Source organism: Cupressus sempervirens, chromosome 3, assembly GCF_028749045.1.
Source record: "Cupressus sempervirens isolate cs-2001-9-10 chromosome 3, ASM2874904v1, whole genome shotgun sequence".
Lineage (NCBI taxonomy): Eukaryota > Viridiplantae > Streptophyta > Pinopsida > Cupressales > Cupressaceae > Cupressus > Cupressus sempervirens.
Window position 1 is genome coordinate 255,765,292 of NC_143120.1, and position 23,844 is coordinate 255,789,135.

The 23,844-nt window shown below is 39.6% G+C and overlaps 1 protein-coding gene across 2 annotated transcripts in view; it reads left to right on the forward strand.

Moving 5' to 3' along the window:
- LOC149565842 (BTB/POZ domain-containing protein At2g13690-like) overlaps positions 1–22,638 on the forward strand; it is a 69,127-nt gene extending 46,489 nt beyond the window's left edge. Inside the window, exons 2-4 of one of the 2 annotated variants that reach the window (XM_089819341.1) lie at positions 20,510–20,913; positions 21,762–22,111; positions 22,291–22,453. In XM_089819341.1, the coding sequence (XP_089675467.1) occupies positions 20,510–20,913; positions 21,762–22,098 (741 nt within the window). In that variant the 3' untranslated portion in view covers positions 22,099–22,111; positions 22,291–22,453. Of the gene's footprint in view, positions 1–20,509; positions 20,914–21,761 lie in introns of both variants that reach the window. The other variant, XM_089819340.1, reaches the window with a different exon arrangement.
- The last annotated feature ends 1,206 nt before the right edge of the window (positions 22,639–23,844 follow it).

Consider the following 23,844-nt stretch of genomic DNA (forward strand, 5'->3'; position numbering starts at 1 on the left):
ATGTATGTATGTATGTATGTTACATTTTTATTTATTATACAAAATAATAACATAATTTATTGAAAAAGCATAATGATATATGCACAAGTATATCTATATTTTCAATAATGTTTTAGCCGATTGAACTAATACATTAACACAATCTCATGGAATCCTTTCAATGCTGAGATTACCTCATCATCCACCTCCTGAATGCTGGGATTAGGCGGCCTCGTGTCTCTATGTCCCTAGTTGACAACGAACTAGGAACAGGAATAGGTGTGGTAGGCTTGTGCCTGTGGCTCCCGGATTCCCTACTGATGTTTTGCCACTTGATGCTTGTGGTGCCTCCCCCACCTTATTCTTTCCCTTTAAAAAAATTTCTTGCATCTTGTGTACGTAATCTTGAATTGCATAGGTGAAGGTGATATTCTATCTCATCAGCCTGCTTGCTTGTCTACCCGTGCTCTTGTTTTATCAATTACTTCTCTAATCAAAATTCTCATATTCAAGGGTTTCATCCCTTTGTAACCAATTAGGTGGCTCGATTGCTTTCCTCTTCCCATTTTTGTAGCTAGGATGAAGTATGTTCCCATCATCTTTAACTTGGTCTGGAATGGGGAATACCCCACATTTCCTCATGAAGTCAACTGACATTCTAGACCACCTCTTCCTCCTCCTAGTCTCTTTGTCTACAAGGTTCATCCAACAATCTTGTATGTCTACCTTGTGCTTGTATGTCAATCCTTTGTGGGTTTGGATCTTTTGGAATAGGTCAAAATTCTTCCATGCATGATATGTTCCCAATTGATAAAACTGTAGCTCTGCACTTGTTGTCCCTATTGCCTATAATGAAGGGCAAGACTCAAGCATTTTTCCCAAAGTGATGGATGAAAGTGCCCTCATGTTTGTGCCTTTCCTTCTGCATAAGATTGAATTCAGAAATTTTTCTTACCACCTGTAATGACCTGCAGCTGGTTCACACCTTAGCAATACTAAGTAAAATGAAACTCCAGATGTTTACTAATTGCAAATTTACGAATTACTGAAATACCACACTTAAGTGTTTAAAGGATCAAGGCAATTATCACATTGCAAGAAAGATTTTGTAGATTATCCAAAATAAGTGAAATTTTTATTTAATCAGAATGCCCTGTTCACTAAATACTGAAATGATGAATAACAATTTGCTACTAAATTAAACAAATCAGAATTTAAAGTCCATGCTCAGATTACAAATCGAGTGGAATTTATTGTGCATAGATTAAATATATAGGAACCTATTATTAGTGTCGCAATTCCCAAATGTAGCCCTTAATTCATAACAAACTCCAACTGCAGCTGCTAACAGTATGGACTCTGGCAATATCCAGCCTTCACACTCAGTCCAAGAACCACGTGCAACAGCTGGCACTGTGTAGGCTTCCATTTCAGTCAAATAAAGGCCCTGAGGTGCAGTAAAATACACCCAATCATCAGCCACGCTGCACCAGAAATCAGGTCTAAGTCAACAAAGAAAATGCAGAGAATACTTCATGCTACAGCAGACCCAAAACTGAGAGTACAAATGCCATAAACCCTCAATGCCAATATGGTGGATTGCAGATTCAGTAACAATAATCTACAGGGATATAAACTCCCTTATCCGGCTATGCCAAAACTTAGATAATTGTAGAGGAAAACAAAGGATTGAATTACCAGTTTCCTTCAAAAATAACCTTTCTTCTCAGCTACAGTGAGTAACAGTAAGAGAAGACTCCAAAATTCTTCAATGGACAAACTACTCCTCAGCCACAAGAATCACAGTATGAGGAAACACCAAATTCAGACTCTCAGATTCAACCACTATATTTCAGCAGTGGGAAAAAACCTTAGATCAAACCCTTATACCTTAGCTAGGGATTTGAAAATCAAAACCTCAGAAAAAACCACAAAGGCAACAAAGCAAATAAATATCTAAGCGTGCTTTTTCCAATGAAATGAGCTCATATTTAGAATGCTTTGTTGATAAAAGTTTCTAAAAGAACTAAACTTCAGAAACTGGGAAAGTTTCCCAAAAGCACTCAGCTTTTGAAACTTTCCAACACAACATCACTTTCAATATTTAAGACTTGGCTTAGGCATATAATAACCCCTTTCAATGATGACTCAACTCTCAACTTAAGTTAAATTATAACTTTATAATAAGCCATTTAATTATTTAATAATAATTTGGGCGCTAAAAATATAATAACTCCCAAAATACTCATCATATAAATATGCCGTCTAAATTATGAGTTACACCTATCATTTCTCCATGTGACCAAATGCACTTTCCAAAAATAGAAAGGGTCCATCTCAATCAACACCCAACTTACTACAAATAATAAGTACACAAATTTAAGCTCAAATGAAGTCCAGCTTGAGTCAAACGAAGACCAACCTGTAGCTTATTGAATAGTGTAGAAGACAAGACCATCCCAAGCCAAGCCACTGCCTCGAAAACCCTCTATCCACAATAATTAGCCTACGAGGATCACAATTATAAGCTAATCTCTCAAACTCCAATGCTAACAAAAATGGGGACATTGCAGTCCTTGCTCCCCGAGATTGCCTGTCCTCAAGCAATTTGGCAACACAATGAACACTAACCTCCACTTGGATCCCAAATGAAGAAGTGACATCCTCGTCGACCTTGAACCAATTGCAAACCAACATCATTAGGACCAACTACATGTCCTTCAACATAGCACCCAAAACTTGTGCTGATGATGTAGAAGTCAAAAATGCCACCAGAAGGCAACCCCATAGAAAATCTATGCATCCTCTTCTTCCTTGTATTCACCCACATAATATATATTAGACTGGAATCCTGATCATCACTAACAATCCAAAAAAAGACTCAACTATAAGAGAACCATATGCACTCATGCCAATTTTGTCAGCCATAGTTTGTAGATTTGGACTCAGAGAGTACTCGGCAAGCCCAAAATTTTCAACTTGGCAAAAACTCGGCATATACTTGACAAAAACTTGGGAAATACTCGGCAACTCAGAAAGTACTAAGATTTAAAATCTCTTAAAGAAACATAATTTTTTGTAGAATTTGTCATTGGTAAATATTGTGTAGCCGACAGGGTGTGTGTTAGGATGTATGTCATCGGTAAATACTGTGTAGTCGACGGGCCCTTCGGGAAGGTTCTTGTTATGTAGCTGATGGGCCTTCAGGAAGGCCCTTCGGTATGTATATATACCCCCCTCGAGATCATTGTAATCATGATCATAAGCATAATGTAATGTCTTTGGCATATGCGAATAATACAAGGAGTTCTGTTGTTCTTATCTATTGCCTGTATGCATTAATTTCTTTACCCCAGTATGGTAAACAAAATTCAAGTACAAAATATATTGAATTAGAAATTGACATCTCAATAGAGAAAATACGTAGTTTTATTGCACTAACATCATGTGAAAAATGCATCTAATCCAATGTTTTCTCTACATCGATACTTCTACCAAATTTTTTTACATCTATAAATACGTGAGAGTTAAACTTGAGAGTACTCAACAACTCTGAGAGTACTCGGAGAGTTTGCAAACTATGGTATCAACAATAGGTGTAGTGATGTCAAAATATGTGGACACAAGAACATCATCAACTGCTATAACATAAAGTTGAATTGAATCTGCAGATGATGAAAACTGGGCCCAACTCCACTTAGGTGAGTGATAAGCATCAATCTCAAAAAGGGGATTGTCATAACACAGTGCTGCATCCATGTTGAACATAGGATTGTCCACAAAGTGAACATCAGCGCTGTGTTGATTAGTAGTATAACTTAAGTTTTTCTCTCTATCACTCACCTCATCATCAATAACATGTGTACTATCATCAGAGCACACATCTACAACCTCATGCGCTGTTTATTTTGTTTCAATCCTGGCCACCCATTGTAATTCGAGACCTATATAAAGGATTCACTTCTCATTTGTAAAAGGAGTGAATTTTGAAATTGTTTTTTAAGAGCTACCAAGATAATATAATTGTCATTGAAGTTTGTGGTGATTTCTTGAGTATTTTGGTGCTTCTATGTTCTCTTTGTTCTTTCACTTAGAATATATTTGTTTTCAATTACTTAGGTGAATTGGATTGAAAATATTGCTATGGTGAAATCATCTATCTCATAGCTTTTGTTCTTAGGTGATTCCTAAGCACAATGTAAGGATTGTTTTGAGCCCTTATGTGGATGCTTTACTTCTATCATTGATGCATATTGCTTGTTGTGAAGATATTCATTGTGATATGAAAATTATTTCCCAACTCTTCATGTTTGCATCAGCTTTGTGTAGTTAACTTTGACGAAGCAAAGTGTGGTAAATGTCAGTGTTAGCTATTAGATTTCCAGAATCCATTGTGATATGAAAATTATTTCCCAACCCTTCATGTTTGCACCAGCTTTGTGTAGTTAACTTTGACGAAGCAAAGTGTGGTAAATGTCAGCGTTAGCTATTAGATTTCCAGAATCCATTTGAATGATAACTAGTTTTCTAGATTCTACCATGTATGAATTTTTACCATCAACATTTCGGATCACACTCTGTGATCCATCATGATGATGTATGAGAGCATACGGAGAAGACTTAAATAGATTTCATTGTAGCAGTATTTACCTTTCAAATCCTAAGGATTAGAATAGATCCCTCCACCTTACTCTTATTTGCTTTCTGCATATTGTGGAAAATCCAAAAAAAACACTCTTACTGCTATAGCAACTGAAAGCTTCAATAGGTAGTATTCTTTGAAGCTGACTTGAGGAGAGTTATGTAAATCGACTCATGATACTGGCATATCACATCAATTGTTGAGCTTATCCCAAGTCAGGAACTGAAATAAAAGGACCTTGGAGTCAATTGTATGATCTTTTACAATCTTAGCATACACATGATTTTGATCAAGGGAGGATAGGATATCTCATTATTTTATTCTACTGTTGGTACAGTGATAAAATACACATTAACAATATCAAATTTTCTGAAAAAGTCGCATGCTAGGAATTTATCAAAAACCATAATTGCAGCCAGCGTTAGATTGTCATATCTCCTTTGATATTGCTTTAAATCTCTGAAGAGACCACGTTTTGAAAATTGCAGAAGTTTTCTTTTTAATAAAATTAGAACAATTTGTTTTGAAGATGTGTGAGACACTTGATTCTCTACAATTTTCCCTTTATTGGATGACAAATTAGCAATAAATTCCTTCCAAAATGCTTTGAAAGGAGTTTTGATACTTAATTTTAAGTATCTCATATAAAAATAATATATTTATTTGAAATAATAGATAATATCACAGCTCAATGATGGAATTACTCTAATTTACTAGATTATAGGTCAATTCCTTGAGGTGGGACATTGTTGTACAATGCTTTTGAATGGAAGGAAGCTACTCTTGTTGGACTAACCACCAACGTGCCCCTTTGGGAATCGTGACATAATCTAACCGCATCCTATGTTCTCTATGTGTAGTGGTTGTATCAAGCATTGACAAGTCGATCTTTTGGTGCAACGACAACCCTAGCTTGTAACAAGTTTTTATCAGAGCTTGGTTACATGTTTAAATCTCCTCTTGTAACATCGAGGGAGGGATTGTTGGACTAACCACCAACGTTCCCCTTGTTTACTGCATAATTAATTAAGAATTGCACACAGATAATGAACACGAACTCAAACAACAGAACTCTTCTTATTATTTACATATGCCAGATATTACATTAGGTTCTGATATATGATGATTACAATGCTTCCCGAAGGGGTTATAAATACTTTCCGAGGAACCTTCCCGAAGGTATCCGTTGGCCAGATACATTATGTCCGCTACAAACTATTTTCCCGTCGGCTACATAACAAGAACTTTCCCGAAGGTACCCGTCGGTTGATACAAAAACTTTTCTGAAGGGTCTTGTCGGCTGATACACAATTTCTTCCGACGACATCATCCCCCCAAAAAGAAAAGTCGTCTCCTGACGACTAGCAAAATTAGGAGACAACCCACAAACAATAAAAGAAATACTAGAGAGAAGAAGGAGGTGTCCTAGAAGAGTGCTGTTGACGATGTAACTCATACACCTGGTCAGTCCGGATGCGCAGATCTGTCTGAATCTGTGAATTAACCTCTATGGCCTCCTTCAATAGAAGTGCAGCATCCATAGCCTGTCTCTTGGCCAATTGCAACTCATGCTCTACCGCATCTTTATCCCGGATAGCCGTGTCCTTCTCCTGTATCATTGCTGCCATATCCTTCAATAGTGTTGCCCGCGTTGCTGCCCATGCTGCTTGCTTGTCGGCCAAATCAGTGGCTAACTTTTCTCTTGCCTCTTTCTCAACCGCTAGAGATCTTTGAGTTGCAACACTGTCTGCTGCCCTATCCGCCTCTGCGCGCTGCCGAGCATAGTAAACCTCTTTGTACAGTCCCACGATCTCATGTGCCAGCTTCATCATCAGAGTGTCACTCGGTTTCAACTCTGGCTCAGTGGCCCAATCTGCCAACATCTTTGGTGTCTCAACTGTCGGCCAACCTCTATCCACAAAACAAGTTTGAAATCGCTTAGGACAAATCCCACGAATATACGCTCGGATCAAATGCCACTCCCTTCGCCGAGTCGGAGCCTGAATCGCCACATCATGCCCCTTCTTCAATGCAAACTTCATAGTCCTGAGATAGTCCCTGCACCTGTCCTCATCCAACTCGTAATCCTCCTTGGCAAAGTCCTCCAATGACCATTCTGCATCACTATTGTCCTCCTCATCAGCGGGAGCCACGCCCACATCCGGTGCCGTCTCCTCTGCTGTCAGCACAATCACGGCATGTGGCATTCCCTCCTGAGACTGAGGCTCTGGTATAGGTGCTACTCAGGAATAGTTGGGGGACTGAATGGACGGGCCATGCCTGTCAGGAACGAGTCGGAACTGTTGCCTCAGAAAGACACTAGCTCTATCCATGACCTCTGGTTGTTCGGACTGTGCTGGGTCCGTACACTCTTGCATTCCTCCATCTGGTACGTTCTCTACTGGAAGTTCCTGAGCTTCTGTTGACTATGCTACGGTAACAACTACTGCTGGCTGACTTATGGGAGGTGCCACGGGTGTTGCTACCGGAAGTGCTTCAGCAGGGGTTGAAGAAGTCTCTCGGGTGACGGGTGCTATCAAGTGGGCAAAGCCGACCGCAAATCCAACTCCCGGCAGGACAGGAGAGGGCTGTACCCCGTGTTGCCACGGTGCGGCTAGTGTGACTGCCTGGTGGGATCCTCCAGTCATCAATATCGGTCGCCGAGTCTGTCCAAACCTAGGAATGTGAGCCATGTGTAACTGTAGACCTCCTGGCACCAACTCGGAAGTCACAGGAACTATAGCACGCGGAAATAGCAAGGGGGTAGCCATGACAATCTGAACCTCCTCGTCATCCTCGCCGTCCCCTTCTTCCACACTGTCCTGCTCAAAAGATGTCTCCTGTCGGCCACTGTCAGTATCACCTACCATGTCCATCCAGGGCCTCTTTTGGCTTGCTGAACCCTTTTGCCTAGTGGTTGTGTCCAAGTGCTTCCATCGCATGATAGGAGGTTCTCCTGGAGCCAGTGGTCCAGGCTTTGCCTCTAACTCATCCGTTGGAATCATCCGTGCTGCTGCGTCAAGGAAGAGACCAATGGCGTAATGGGGCATATAGGTCTTTTGCTGGAGAGTCATAAACTCATGCATCCGTTCAGCCAGCACAGACGCCCAATCGTACACTTTCCCAGTCATTATTCCGTTCATCATGGATACCTGCGGAAATGTGATATCCGATGCCCTAGAGGATCCCATGAGCCTGCTCTTGACCAAGTCCATCAGACACCGCCATGGCCCCTCCTGAATGTCAGTTTTCTTTAAACCCCTTCCCTTCGATGTCTCAGCTAGTGTCGCCTGCTCTGCTTCAATCAAATCTTCACATACTAATTTGATTAAAAATAGCTTCCCATCCTTTGGAATTTTCTTTGGCTGAACCTTTTTGCCTTGCTGCCCTGGAATGCCAAAAACACGTGTGAAATCAGCTGCCTTGAATGATACCACTAAGATCCTTCCCAGATACTGAAATGTGCTCCTCCGAGAAGCTCTGCCATATGTCTCAATCATGGTACGCAAATACCCTTCATAATCTCGAATGCAAAAAACAGGCATCTGAATGGCCCATTCAACCTGTGCTCTTCTGATGCTTGCTTTAATTGGATGATCATCAGGGGTTTCTTGCCACCATTTTCGGCAATCCGTTCCATTCAACCCTTCAAATTGGATAGTCTGTGGTGTGACTTCAGCTGCTGCAGGTGCTGTAGTCTTACACTTCTCCTTGCTGTTGCTCGAGCCTTCATTCAGGTTACCTGTACCTGCCATGCTCCTGCCTTCCACAACTTTAGACTGTGCTAATTGTTTTTTCCATTGTCGTTTACCTGTAGACTCCATCAGTTATATCTTTGTCTTTTCCTAACGGTCTTCCAAATCCGTACAGTGGAGAATTCTTTCAAATACGTACGGTGAATTGCAACCTTTGGAATGAAAATCCGTACTCTGGAAAAGTTGGAAGGAAAATCAAATAACAAAGCCGTACCACTAGAAGACCATAAATTCGTACAACAGTTTCCCTCCCCAAATCCGTACGGTGGTATTTTCAATGCCCTTCACTGATCAGCCGTACAGGGACCATAGTATGCTGAATCTAACTAGAACTGATATACTGCAAAAACCACCTTGCTTACTGCTGAATTCTGTACTTTACCCTTCAGAACCTGTGATCTCATGATCCCACTGATAGGGATGGAATCCGTACAATTATCTAGCTCCAGAATTTCGTACTACAGAAAAGACCATATACTGCTTCCATAAAAATCCGTTCCTTGCATTCCCTGTACACTGCTCTTCACAAGGGATCTGTACGGCTTCAAACTTGACATTGCTTGTTGATTGCATATGGATGGAATCCGTACACTGCTTTGCACAAGGGATCCGTATGGCTTCAAACTTGACACTGCCTGTTGATTGCATATGGATGGAATCCGTACACTTTTTAGCAGACCAATTGTACTGTTTGCAAGGCAAGGCCTGGGATTTTACTCTAATTTTTCCTGGAGCTGCCACGCACACGGGTTTTGATGAAACAATTCTGAAGGCGTCTTCCCTATTTAAATCTTCTGGAAAAGCCGTACTGCCATATCCCACCAAGTCTGGCAAAATCCGTACGATGGAAATCAACAAAATTTGGCTTCAATTTCTGTACGCTAACCTTCTCTATTAAAATCCGTACGGTGGTCCCAATGTTGCAATATGTAGCTCTTTAAAAACCCTACATTGCTAAAAAACTGTACCACACTAAAACCGTACACCAGCCTTCAGTTAAAAATTGTATTAAAAACCGTACTACAGCAAAATCGTACACCAACCTTCAAATATGGAAGCCATACGGTATTCTTCCCTTCAACTATGAAATCCGTACGGTACTGTTTTCTTCATATATGGAAACCGTACGACACTTTCCTTCAATTATGAAAACCGTACGACACTTCAATTTCCTTCAATCATGAAAACCGTACGGCACTTTTTTCTCTCTTTTTAATTTTTTTTTCTTTTTTTTTTTAAAAAATTTATTTATTATTATTATTTTTTTAAGAATGAATAGCAAAGTCAGTTTTCCCTTTGACCGTCGTCACCGTCGGTCTGCAATGACGAAGGGGTCTCCCGAAGGCCATTCTATAACGTAGAAGTCTTTCGGCCGTGGTATATCTTCAGCTTTGAGCCATTCACCGCCTGAGGCACTTCCTATCCATCTTAAGTCCATAATTTTATTGCTCCATTGTCCCCTACTTCCCGTATCTCATACGGCCCAACCCACTTAACTTTGAACTTGCCCAGTTTGATCTCATTTCGGCCGTCGTACTTCAATACCCACTGTCCGGGCTGAAACCTATTTAGCTTCAGGTGCTTATTGTGCCATGCCTTTCGCCTATTCTACGTTACTTCAGTCGCCCACTGTGCTAATAATCGCTTCTCCTCCAACCTGTTCAGTTTATACAGTCGCTCCCTTAAGCTCTCCATGTCGCCCAACTTGTTTTCTAGTGCTATCCGCAGGCTTGGTATCATGAATTCCGCTGGTACTACGGCCTCCTGTCCAAACATCAGTTGAAACGGCATGTGTCCTGTTGTAACTTTATACGCCGTGCGGTAAGCCCACAGAGCAGAAGGTAATTTCTCCTCCCAATCCTCCCCTTCGACTGCGCAGGCTTTGTATATAATTGATACCAGGATTTTGTTGGTAGCTTCGGCTTGTCCGTTTGCCCTTGGGTAGTATGGACTTGATAGCGAATGATAAATTTTGAACTCCGTGGTAAGCAGTCGGATCACATGATTTACAAAATGTCCGCCTCTATCACTCGTTAATTGTAACGGAATGCCATACCTGGTAATTATTTGTTCATAAATAAACTTTGCTGTACTTACCGCTGAGTTGTCCGGTAGTGCATGCGCCTCCACCCATTTAGTCAAGTATTCCGTAGCGACAACAATGTAACGACACCTTTTGGTTCTGCTTGTCTTTAGAGGTCCTATGAAGTCCAAACCCCACTGTTCAAAGAGCTCCTGAGCATGAGAAGGATTCAGAGGCATGAAGTCTCTCTTCAAAGGTTTCCCAGCTCGCTGACATGTATCGCATGCAACAACCCATTCCCTGGCGTCATTGTATATTGTTGGCCACCATAATCCTGCTAGAAGTATCTTTCGTGCAGTTGTGTCCGGCCCCACGTGTCCTCCTACCGGTCCTTCATGTGCTTCCTTCAGTACCCATGGAATTTCTTCCTCTAGGACACAACGCCTCAGGATCTGATTGGTTCCCATTTTATACAACAATCCATTAATCAGCTGAAATGTTTCGCTCCGTAACACCAACTTTCGTCTTTCATTCGGTGGCATGGTATTTGGAAACTGTCCCGTTGACAAGTATTCGCCGATGCTTGTATACCACTCCGGTAGTGCAGCAATCTGAAACAACTGTGCATCAAGAAAGTCATCATTTACACCATCTGCCGGTTCTCCTGTTCTGATACGTGACAAATGATCCGTGCTTACATGTTTCTTTCCTGGCCGTACAATGATCTTGAAGGTAAACTCCTACAACAGGAGTAACCATCCGCTGATTCTTCCTTGAATGACTGGTTTGTTGATCATATACAACAGGGCCTGATGATCGACATAGAACACAAATGGAGTAGCCAGCAAGTAATGTCGGAATTTTTGCACAGCATAGACCATCCCCAATGCTTCCCGTTCGGTTGTACTATAATTTTGTTCAGCTTTTGATAGCAACCGACTGGCGAAGTAGATCGGGTGATCCAATCCGTGGCTTCCTGTTTGCGTGAGAGTTGCTCTGATCGCATAGTTCGATGCATCAACATGCACATGAAACTCCTTATTCCAATCCGGGTATGCCAAAATAGTTGCTGTAGCCAGTCGTACCTTGAGTCCTTCAAATGCTTCATCTTGTTCCTTCTCCCATCAGAACGATTCTGTCTTGCAAATTAACCTATCCAACGGATATGCTATCTTGGCAAAAATTTTGATGAAACGCCTGTAATACCCTATATGCCCGAGGAAAGATTTTACCTTTGTCACATTGGTGGATGGCTGCATCTCCAATATGACTCGCACTTTGTCCGGATCTGTCTTCAGTCCCTCCTTACAGACTATGTGTCCGAGCAACCTTCCGTGTGGAACCATAAATCTGCAGCGCGCACGGCGGCACCTTTCCATACACTCGCCTAATGCTACCAAATGTTTGTCCTCCGCACTGAACACTGACCAATCATCCAAAAATGCCTCGAAGTTTTCGACGGACATCTTATCAAAAAATGTGTAGTATGATCCGCTGAAATGTCGCAGGCGCATTGCACAGACCGAACGGCATCCGATTATAGGCATACACCCCATCTTCTACGACAAATGTCGTCTTCAGTTTATCCTCCTCTGCAATTGAAATCTGATTGTAGCCGAAAAAACCATCCATAAATGAGTAGATCTCGTGTCCCGCTACCTCCTCCAGGATGCTGTCCGTGAATGGGATCGGGAACGGATCCTTGATGGTGACTGCATTCAGGCATCGGAAATCAACACATATTTGGATCTGAATGGAGTCCTCCTTCAGTGAGATCACTATTGGGGATACCCATTCACTGGTTTGCACCTTGAAAATAATGCCGGCCTCTAGCATCCGAGTGATTTCCTTCATAACTCGGGCCGCATAATTTTTGTTCATTCTGTAGGGCCTATTTCATACGGGTATTGCTCCTTCAATCAATTGAATGCGGTGCACACACAATTCCGGCGGTACGCCCTTCAGGTCCTTGTACGTCCATGCAAAGACGTCCTTATACTCTAAAAATATCTTGAATTCTACTGCCTTTAGTACTGGGTCCCAGTTGTCTCCCACCAGTATGTTTCGTGGTTCCGCTTCGTCTCCCAAATTCATGGTCTGCAATGCAACTTCATTGTATTTGATGGGTTCCCCTTTAGTGAACTTATGTGCCGGGGTCACATCGAGTGACGCATCCCCCTCCTTCATTTCAGTGAACTCCTTTGGAAATTCATCAGTATTGTGTTCTTCTATTGTCAGTACGTTGCAGGTTGGAAACAATTCATAATCCTCTATCTGCCAATGGTAAAGACCATGTACTGAATCCAAATCGTCATCTCCTTCCAGTCGTAGAATTCCCTCCCGATCTGGTTCCATACTTTGCCCCTTTTCATTCTCTTCTCCTTCAGAATCTGACGATAGGGCTTCTTCCCCGACCATCTGAGTGTGCAGATTGATGACATACTTCCGGCCTTTGCTTTCGAGTGATAAAGTATTTTTCTTCCAATCGTGCTTTGCTCTTGCTTGTATCAGCCACCCCCGACCCAGAATAGCACTGTACCCTTTCCGCCACAGAGGAATCACAACGAAGTCCACCAGGAATGGTTGTGTTCCAATTGTCACTGGTTGCGTTGTGAGTATTCCCAATGGCTTGATTCCAGGTTGATCGGCTGTTAACAGCTAGAAGGTAGGTGGCCATAATGTTGGCTGTTCCAACTTTTTCCAAGTATCCTCTGGTAGCACATTGACACCGGATCCTCCGTCCACGATTGTGTCCGTTAGCACAGTCCCGAGAATGCCCATTTCAACAACCGCCGGTTAGTGTCCGGATGAAAGAGCTAACAGCATCAGGTCTTCTGCACTTGTACCCGATACTCCTCAGTGAGAGCTTTCCGATGAGCTATCACTCGCATTATTCGGAGTCCGATTGCTAATACATTTTAATGCTTGAAGTTTTATTAAAGTAACGTCTAATTTAATTGTACAATATTAAAGTGTTACTTTAATATTTATTTTATGGTGATGTGTACCCAAGGGAGACATAAGGGGTATTTTAATATATGTTTTATATATTACACATCTTTTATCCCACATTTCCCATATGAGTTGAGCGGACCCTTGGAAATAGAATAAAAGGAAGCATTTGTGGCTTCATTAGGCAGGTTGAATATGAGAAGAAATTGGTGTGTGAGTTGCAGCTCCGTTCTTGGCATTTGAGGACGTCTATCCTCTCTTGTAAAATTCTAGACGTCATTCCCTTGGGGTTTGGCTTTTGGAATTCTTTGTTATTGGCTTCATTATCAGGCAGTTTAGTTGCATTTCCGGCTACAGGCAAATTTGGTATTTTGCTCATATCTTCTTCACTACTTGTCCGATGCTTGTGCCGCTTTGAGGGAATGGTATTACGAAGGTAGTGGACTGATTGAAGGACAAAGTATTGTAGCAGCAAGTTCGAAAGCATGGGCTGGAGTATTATGTCAATACTGCTGAAGTAATTAGTGAGTTGATAAATCTGCCATGTATTTGGTTTTATGAATTCTGAAAATAACATTTTATTAGCAGCAGTTCATTTCCACTTTGCATATTATTGTAGTTTCTTTCTTGTTTATGTTGTATGATACCAATTCCATGCACAAAACACAACAAACAAATAAACGTTTGATTTCCGGAGTTATAAGGGGATTAAAACATTAAACGGAAAAATAAGAGGTTGCATGCAAACTGTTTGACAAAATTCCTTTCAGCATATTGGTTTAGTTTTTTGGGATATCCAAGGTTGCCCATTACACCCATCTGCCGGCGTATTCTCCATTTTACTGATTAAGTCCTTCAACCTCTTGGCGAAGACCCGTACTGTTTCATTCTTCTTTTGTTTGGTATTGAATATCTCCGCTACAATTTCATTATCGTCACGCAGAAGTTGAAATTCTGCGATGAACTCCTTAATGTTATCCCAACTGTTTAACTTTTGTGGATCAGTATCAGTAAACCAATCAATCGCAACACCTCGTAGGGTAGCAGGAAATTGTCGGATCCATTTGTTTGTATCTGTTATGCCATTTGCCCTACAGATTGTTTCACATGTTTTACAATGTCGAATGGGATCAGCTGCTTCATCACCATCAAATTTAGGCAACTTTTCTTTCGGACTTGCCATTATCACTGTATGTTGAGGGTTTTGTTGTGTACTTGCGTTGTTTTGAGCACCCGCGTTGTTCTGGACACCCGCACTGTTTTGCACACCCGCGCTATTTCCAACACCCGTGCTGTTCTGGACACTCGCGTTGTTCTGCACACCTGCGCTGTTTCGCACACCCGCGCTGTTTTCGACTTCCGCGTTGTTTGCAACACCCGCGCTGTTATCAACTTCTGCGCTGTTTGGTGAAGAAGAGGGTTCATCAACCGAAGCTGTTTGTTCCGAAAGTATATTTCGGACGAAGAGGTCACTCCACGCTCGTGCTCCTTCGACACTTTGAGCTGTGCGAGTCGATCTCCTTCAGTCAAGATTCTCTTCCCGTGGCGTATGCAGGTTCAGAAACTCCTCCCTTGCTTCTTCCACCAAATTGAGCCGCTGTCGAGTCTCCTTCAACAATCCTTCCGCGCTCTTGTTTCTGTCGGCAATCTTCTGAAATCTCCTTCGAAGCTTTGTCTGCTGAGCCAAAATTAAATTTTCTTGCGCAACGCGTATGTCATCTTTTTCCTTCAACTTATTCTTATCTTTGTTCAGCTGATTCGGCATTTAATTCATATCCGCCTGCTTGTGTACCAGATTCATCGGGCAACGGCGCCAAATGTTTACCCCATAATTAATTAAGAATTGCACACAGATAATGAACACGAACTCAAACAACAGAACTCTTCTTATTATTCGCATATGCCAAGATATTACGTTAGGTTCTGATATATGATGATTACAATGCTTCCCGAAGGGTTATAAATACTTTCCGAGGAACCTTCTCAAAGGTATCTGTCGGCCAGATACATTATGTCCGTTACAAACTATTTTCCCGTCGGCTACATAACAAGAACTTTCCCGAAGGTACCCGTCGGCTGATACAAAAACTTTTCTGAAGGGTCCTGTCGGCTGATACACAATTTCTACCGATGACACCCCTTTAGGATTCATGACATGGCTTAACCACCTCCTGTGTTGTATAAGTCTAGTGGTTGTATTAGGGATTGACAGGTTGATCTTTTGGTGCAATTGCAACCCTATGTTTGTAACTACTGTATATAGTAATATAAGATCCAAATACAAATTATCCACGCATCTGGATTATATACATTTATCTTATCTAATTAATGGCATGACTCATGTCATACCCCTGAAATGAGATTTCTGCTTCTACAAAACAAATCACAGCTTTATTAACAATTAAGTTTAGGCATTGAAACAAACAAGATTAGGGCACTGACCAAGGTTAATAACTTATAAGGGAGTATAATAGTGATTCATTGTAAGAGGCTGGCCAAAGATTTAAGCAATCAAAATGTCAGCTATTTATTTTGAGGAGCCAACTAAGATTGATTATTGACAAGAATTATCACATATTGTGTTCATTAAATAAAAGCACTCAAGAGTTGCAACTCTTGTAAAAGGAATGGGACTTGTGAAGAGTTGTGACTCTCCACAATGGAAAATATAAAAGGATGTATTAATTCAATTCAGAAGGCATCAGTTTACAATAAAATAAAATACATTCAGAATATGAGATTAGAGCAACAATTGAGCAATAGACTCAGCAATTGATATAATTCAAAAAATCAAATTGAGGATCAATTTAGCATATGATTCAGGAGTTCATCATCAAATGTCAATTCATTGAGCTATATAGATAATGAGAAGTCCTTTCAAGAAACATTCTTAAAATCATTATTTGGCAATATATCAAATCATCAAATTAAAGTAAATCATTCAGTCATCCATTCAACATTAATTGGAAACAAGGAATCAATCAAACCAACCAGCAATTATGCAATCATACTTACATCATTCATTCAAATACCAATCAATTCAACATCATCTACAGGCAATTAAAAGAAATCAGATCATCAATTCAAAGAGAAGCACAGAAATATAGTCAGCAACACATATAACTCTAGAAATTCATTTAAGGATCATTAGTAATAGCATTTTAAATATTTAGTTAAGGGATTGACTGTCAATACATTGAGAAATATTATGCAGCATTAGGCTAGCAAGCACCAAGTCATCAGTTTTAATTCTAGTTAGTACTTGTGAATTGCATGGGGCCCAGGTCCCACAAGGTGGGCTGAGGTTTGGATGGATGGAGTCTTTTCCTAGCTTTGACAAACTAGGGCCAAGATCCATGGTTTCATCAGCATCAAGTTAAGGATGTACTCTTTTAACTGGGCAAGTTTGCCAGTTATTTACAGCAAGTTCATGATTTGATCAACTTTAGGTATATTGCTATGATCTGTTGGCCTGAATTTATATCCCACATTTGTAATCTTTGATAAGTCTATTGTCCTATTTTTAGAAAATATTATGTTTTAAGACACAAATCAGTAATACTCCAAAATGGGACATTGCAAGTTACAAAGCATAAGAACATGGGACATTGCAAGTTACAAAGCATAAGAACCCAAAACCTTTATTTAATGCCTAAGTTGCCAGGTCTATTTTGGATTGTAGTTCAAGTTTGCGGATTCAGTTTGTGGATCCAATAATTTGTTTTTGGGTTGGGGCTTGTTTTGGGTTTGTTGGTACTAAAGACATGTAAACATGATAAATATATGTGCTTGCAACCTGAAAACCAGAATTGAGTTTAGAATACCACATAGCATCATATAATTGACAAAACCTCCATAAACTCAAATGCTATTTAAAACGTAAAATAATAAATATTATAAAATATTCATTATTCGAAGTTCAGGCTTAATATTAAAATAATAATATCAAGCTCAACAATCAATTGTCAATGTTTTTGTGTGATGCTGATGGGTGTTGTGCAAACTTTGTGCGCATGTAGTATAGCTCCATCCTCTTGTGGTGCAGATTTTGATGAAGAGTGCAATTCAGACATGGAAGATGAAGCTGTGGCAGTTGATAGGAAGGGTGTGTGGGCCAACAAGGATTTTTCGGAGACAAACTTGTGCCAGGAGAGCTCTAGGTGTGACAGCCATGAATGTGCCATTGTAGACAAAGAAGATGGAGATGAGGCCAATGCTTGGTGGGTGAAGGAATGTTGCTTGCCTTTGGGTTTGGCATTTGATGGGGATGGGCTTGGTGTTTCTGTGGATGATCTAGCTGAAGAGGAGGATGAAGTCCTCCTAGATATCTTCTTGGAAGCCCGTTGGAAGGCAAATACACTTGTTAGGGGGTTTGTGGCAGTGGTCACTGATGGTGAACTGTTTTTGGGTTTGAGAAAAGGGCTTCTCTTCCCTGCTTTGAGTTTTTAATCTTCCAAGTCAGAATGTAATTCTGTTGATCTGCCGAAGTCAATGCCTTCTGCTCAGGAAGAGTGCGGACTTTAGTTTGATGTTGTTGAGGTTGATGCTGTTTTTCACCTGCTGGTGCTGTCTCTAGGCATTCAGAGATTATTAATGAGATGGAGGACTGTGTTGTGAGTGCTTTTGTGGATGTTTCTTCTCCTTGTTTTTCTGTTCTTGATTTAACCCCTAGGAATTTTGAGGAAATTTGTATTGCAGGAAGTTTTTGGTATGGGTGATTCTCCAAGGATAAGGAGGATGGATAGATCCAAATTGATGTTATTGATCCTCTTCTTGCCGAGTCATCTGCCTGGCTTAGGAGCACACTTGTTGGGAGATTTTGTGGTAACCGTCCCAATATTGATAACATTAGAAGATGGAACCTTTTTGTTTGGAAACTAAGAGCAAAGGTTGTGGACCAAGGTAATTATAATGCTGAATGTTTTTTTCTTTTTTGTTTCCTTTATCTTCCCGTCCAGAGGATTGGTCTAGGATCCTTCTTGATGGCCCCTGGTTTTTGGGAGTGAATGGGGTCGGTCTTCAAAATTGGTCTCTTCATATTCAATCCAATGAAAGGAATATACAAGTATTTGAGTTCTTCTTCTAAGGCTACTCTTGGAGTACTGGAATGGAAATATTTCCATGATTATTGGCAATTCTTCTGTGCAGTATTGTGCTATTGGTAAGATCACCAAATTTATGAAGTATTTATAATTCAGTAGATTTTGTGTGCTTGTGGATGAAAACCAGGTGCTCCCAACTCATGTTAACTTATTTTCAAAATTGGGAGATTGGGAAACAGATTTATTATAAAGTCCCAATTATTTGACATTCTTGTGGCAAAGTGGGTCATGCCTCTACCAGCTTGAGAAGTAGGAAACACTACTTTGTTTGGAAGAAAAAAGGATCACATTTCTAAGGAGTCCATTACTTCCTTCTAGGAGGTTTAGACAGCAGATATTAAAGAAAAATAAAAAATCCCATGTGGATTGTTTGATGATCGACACCTTTTTAAGCGTTGAGGTCTGTAAAAGGATTTGTGAATGATCTTATGACTCGTGTTCTCAAAGAAAATTAGACTTGGGAGAAGGAACTTTGGAACAATTGTTTAGATTTAGATCACCCTGACTTGGGGTGGATTGGTTGGTTTTATTGTAATGATTTGTCTTTTGTTGTCTCTATTTGTTCCTCGTGGTTGCTTGTTGGTGTTTGGCTGGACTTCATGCTCTATCCTTTTCTTTATAAAATTTTCTAGGCCCTTTGGAAACCCTGCCTACTGAATTTAAAACAATCAATTTTCAGTGTCATGTGGATTTTCTTAAATCGTTGTCTTTGACATTCGATGATGTCGGAACATGTGAAGAACCACAAGCAATGCCACTATCACCAACACTATAGTGCACTTTCTTTTAGACTCCACGAGTGCAACATGTTGGGAAGTGGAAGCATAAGAGTCAGGATGTCAAGCTCCATATCACTCAATTTCATGTTTCTGGATCTAATGTCTACAGCTGCCTTGTGGGATCCAGGGGTAACCTTCAAAACCATGTAGATTCTCATGGTGAGACCATTTCCATTATTTTTTTGAGGGAAAGTCAAAAAGTGACCAAAAATTAATAAAACAAGCAACAAAAAACCTATAAATTTTGTCAAAAGTGGTGGATTTTCAGCATGTTCACTGTGATTTGTCTAGATCCTCCCTAGGTTCATTAAAGATGAATCAAACCTCCATTGCCATGCCTTGCCAAAATCCGCAGGGGAACCGGACCTGACTAGGATCCAGCTGGACATCAGACAGATCTGATAACACAGTTTAATACTGTATAATACAGTACAATATCACATCCCATGATACATCACACAAAATTTGACCTGCTGCATTGTTTTATATGCTATTTAGTATTTTAAAATACAGTTTAATGTCAAATCCCTTTATACATTATACAAAAAATTACCTGTAGCACCTTATTCTTTTATAGACTATTACTAACAAAATCTCCAGAAATATTGTCAGTGAAATAGGCAGATTGTATATAATAGATTATTTTTAACAGAATTTCAAAAACTCTCAGGCTTCTGTTTGGGAGTTTATTTTAATTGTTCATTAAGCTAACAGATTCATTAATAACAAGATTTTAGAAAATTAGGCAGACAATTTCAAGTATTGATATTTCAGATCACACTTGATGATTTAAATCCCCTATATTAATGATATATCTGGAAACGGGATCTCAAATTTCAACATTTCAATGTTCTGATGTAGTTTTTTAGAAACCTTCATGCTATACGATTATGAACTGTGGAAACTGAAAGTCATTAACCTATTAGCCAAAATCTACATATATCATTAGTAAATTATATACACTTAAAACAAAACCTCAAAAGTTTGTATGGAGTTTTTGCAAACTTTCCATTCAAAGCTCTAACCTCTAAAATTACTAATTGATTTGCCAAAAACATACATCCATCATTAGTAAATGATATGTTGTTTAGCATACCATGGAAGCTTAAAGTCATTAATTGATTAGTCAAAATTTACTTGTATCATTATTAAGTCAGGATCTTCTTAAACATTGGTCTCTCTTACAGATAACTTAAATTTTGGAATGGAAAGATCAGTCTACTTGTTAGGCCTGACAAAAAACATTTCATACCTTGAATTTTTTACTGCTGCTGCAGGAGAGGCTTAGTTCATCTGAAACGCAGCAGGAGATTGAAAGTAGCCTAAAGCAGGCGCTTCTAATTGTTTTGTCTTCGTGTCATAGTTCACTTGAGAGCTTTCTGATATTGAAATCAGCAGTTGATTCAATGCAGCCAGCTAAAAGGGTTTATCTGCTCAATGATCCTGTGATAATATCAGCCTGGAGGGATGCTTTGGTGAACTGTTTGAAGGTTATCGAGTCTATATTGCAGGGACTTAATCAGAGATTTTTTGGCTCTAAGGTTAGACAAGTTTATGCGATAGAGGAGGTTACCCATTGGATTTTAGACAAGGGACTAAGGTTTCAGGCCGGGGATCCCCTACTTAAGGTTTTGGCAGGTGCAAATGGCTTGGCGCAGATGACCATTGAGGTCTCCAACTGGTAGGGAATTTTTGTTTTGTTCATTGTGAATCAATGCAGGTCAATAAATGGATGTCAAATTGAAAAAACAAAAGAAAACTGGTATAGACTACAAGCTCGTTAGAGTGGCAAAAGTATAAATATGCGTTAACATAGAACTTTATTTGAATCTGACATTAAAGAATAAATTTGCCGAAATATCATACAAAAATTTACTCATGAAGCTGAACGTGATAATATTATGTTATTTTATTTTATCTTTGGTGAAAGATAACTGCAAGGATTCTTGGGTATACCTGCCAGGTTTTGGACCAGGGTAGTCATTGCAGTAAGAGCCTACCCTTACAGCGAGACCAAACTGGTCTAAAAAGTTAGTTACCAATACATCAAATTATTCAATTTTCACTTTTGGAAGAGTTTTTAGCTCAAACATATTACCATTATAGATAAGGATTCCCACCAATTTGTAAATTACATTTTTTTTTTGTTTTTCCTTTGAGAATTTGATTAACTTTTTTAAATAAAGAAATTATCCAGGATTTATAAACTGTAAGAAAATATAATCTCATTATCTGTTTGAAACTAAGGTTTAACAGTTGCAACACAATATTTTGTTCTTCTATAAAACAACATTCTTTCTTTGAGACTGCCTGGATTTCTCAAATGTGTGTTTCTTTTCCATTCTGTAGAGAAAATTGCAGTGGCTAAATGACTATTACTGTCATTGAGATAAAATTATCAGAAATTTCAAGTCAAGTCTGATTCAATTTCTGTGGAACATTTTTTTAATAATAAATATGAAGAAATTTTTGGCCTGAATTTTTAAGCTCTCGTATAACTGCTTCCCTAAAATTCTTTCCTGCCATCAGGGTGGAGATCGGGATGGTGTTTGAGATGTTGAAGAGGATTTTCGTGATAATTGGGAATGGAGAGGCAGTGTGCTCAAGATTGGCAAGGCAGGGAATGCTTCTCACATGGATTCCGATTGTGGTGGATTATTGTCCGCCTACTATGGTGGATGATCTAGATAAATCCTTGGCCAGGGCATTAGCTACTCTCCCTAGGACGGATCAGAATCCTTTGTTAGAGCTTTTTCTGCGGCATGTTGGCAAGGCATCAGTGGGCTCTACACATATACGATGGAGCAGAACTTCCAAGGAATTCTTGGTCTGGTTCAACAAAGGAGTCCTAAATATAAAAGTTTGAGGATACTGTAACGGTAAAGTTTCAAGCTAATAGAGTTCCTGGCTTGGTTTGAGAAGGGATTTCTATCTATCAAAACATGGAAGTTTATTCAAGCTTTTCAGCACAAGATACTATTTGATGCTTTCTTCAGCAGATCTGAATTTACCGTGTACCTTAATAAAACTAATTTTCTCTCTGGTTTTGTAATAATAGATAGTGAAGATGCAGGGTGCAGTGTAACTGTGTAGTGAAGGTGACGCAAGCTTCTTTTTCTGGGTATAATGACAGCTTGGAACTTCTTTGGTACCAAGAATATTTTTGTGATTGATTAGACTAAGAAACTCAACCTTTGGGACAAGAAGAAGATCCTTAATAAGATTATCTCAGGCATATGTAGGATCCTCTAATTTTGTACGAATTGCAATATCAGCGAACAAAAAGAAAAATTGAATTTCCATTCAACTTTAGGGGAATTCTGGGTTCTTGTGGCAAATGTATGTTAATGGTGTAGTAACAGTAAGGCTGGTCATTTGGTTAAGAAAGCGTATTTATTTCTAACAAGCGTCATGTTCATGTTTTACTTATCGTTGTAAAATGAAATTACTGATTGTGTACTTTTTTCTGTTTGTTGACACAGCAAGAATGGATTTTTAACTGGAAATGCCTATTATAGGAGGTTGAATTACACTTTGTAGCTGCAATATTTATTTATCTATTTTTACCTCTTTTTCTAATTGATTTGTATTTTCTGAAATCTACATATAATGATGCCCCTCTTTGTTGTGCATTGCTTCTAATGCTGTGGCAAGTTCAATGCAGTGTATTAATGTACGGAGAAAGCAGCAGAATCAGCATGACAGGCATTTTTATGTGTTCCGTTTAATTTACAGTTTTCTGACTAATGCCTGTCTTGCGAATGTGAATTATAATATTTATATGTTCTGTGACTTGAATAAATGACATATTCCACATTTTGGGAACATAACAGCCATTTGCATAATCGCTTGAAGGTGATTAGATATATGCATTGAATATGCGTTATTATTTCCTGCAAGAATGTAACCTTTCCTCTTTGTTGCACAACCATTTTTATTCCTTACCTGTAGTATTTTTGTTGAAATCGTTCGGTCAGTTAGTGAAGCTTGATATAGATGCAATGTCCTTCGGGAGAGAATCATTCGTTTAACATCATGAGTGATAAATAATGTTATTGCATCTCACTTGCACTTTTGGCCATTCACAAAAGCACTATATGCAACCATCTTTGTGATGACCAAGATGACTTTTCTCAATATAAAAGACCTTAAGAAATTCTCTTGGTGTCTTATGATAGACCTAATTTGCTATGCTTTTTGGATATCTAAAACAGCTTGTCCTTTCTGATAACTTTGGAAATTGTTCAAGGCACACAATTGATGATAAACACGAAACAATATATTCAATGGCATTTTCAGATCCACATTTGGCGCATCCTATGTGAATGACTAGTGCTTGGGTAAATGTGCAATTGATTTGCGGCTTCGTCTATGCATGGTCAAATTTCAATTCCCCATTTCCAGTTCTGCCCATTAACGAAAATTTGAGATCAATGGTGGGTCAATATCCCCCACCATTTAAAAAGCACCTAGGGGAAAAGCTCTAGTAGGCCTTAGGCTACTTTTGCACACCTAGATCTCCTAAATCATAAGTCTAATTTTGCTGGTGAGCCTTCATAGGTTAGTGACGAGCTTAAAGCTAAGGTTTCGAATTTTGAGTATTCACTAATTT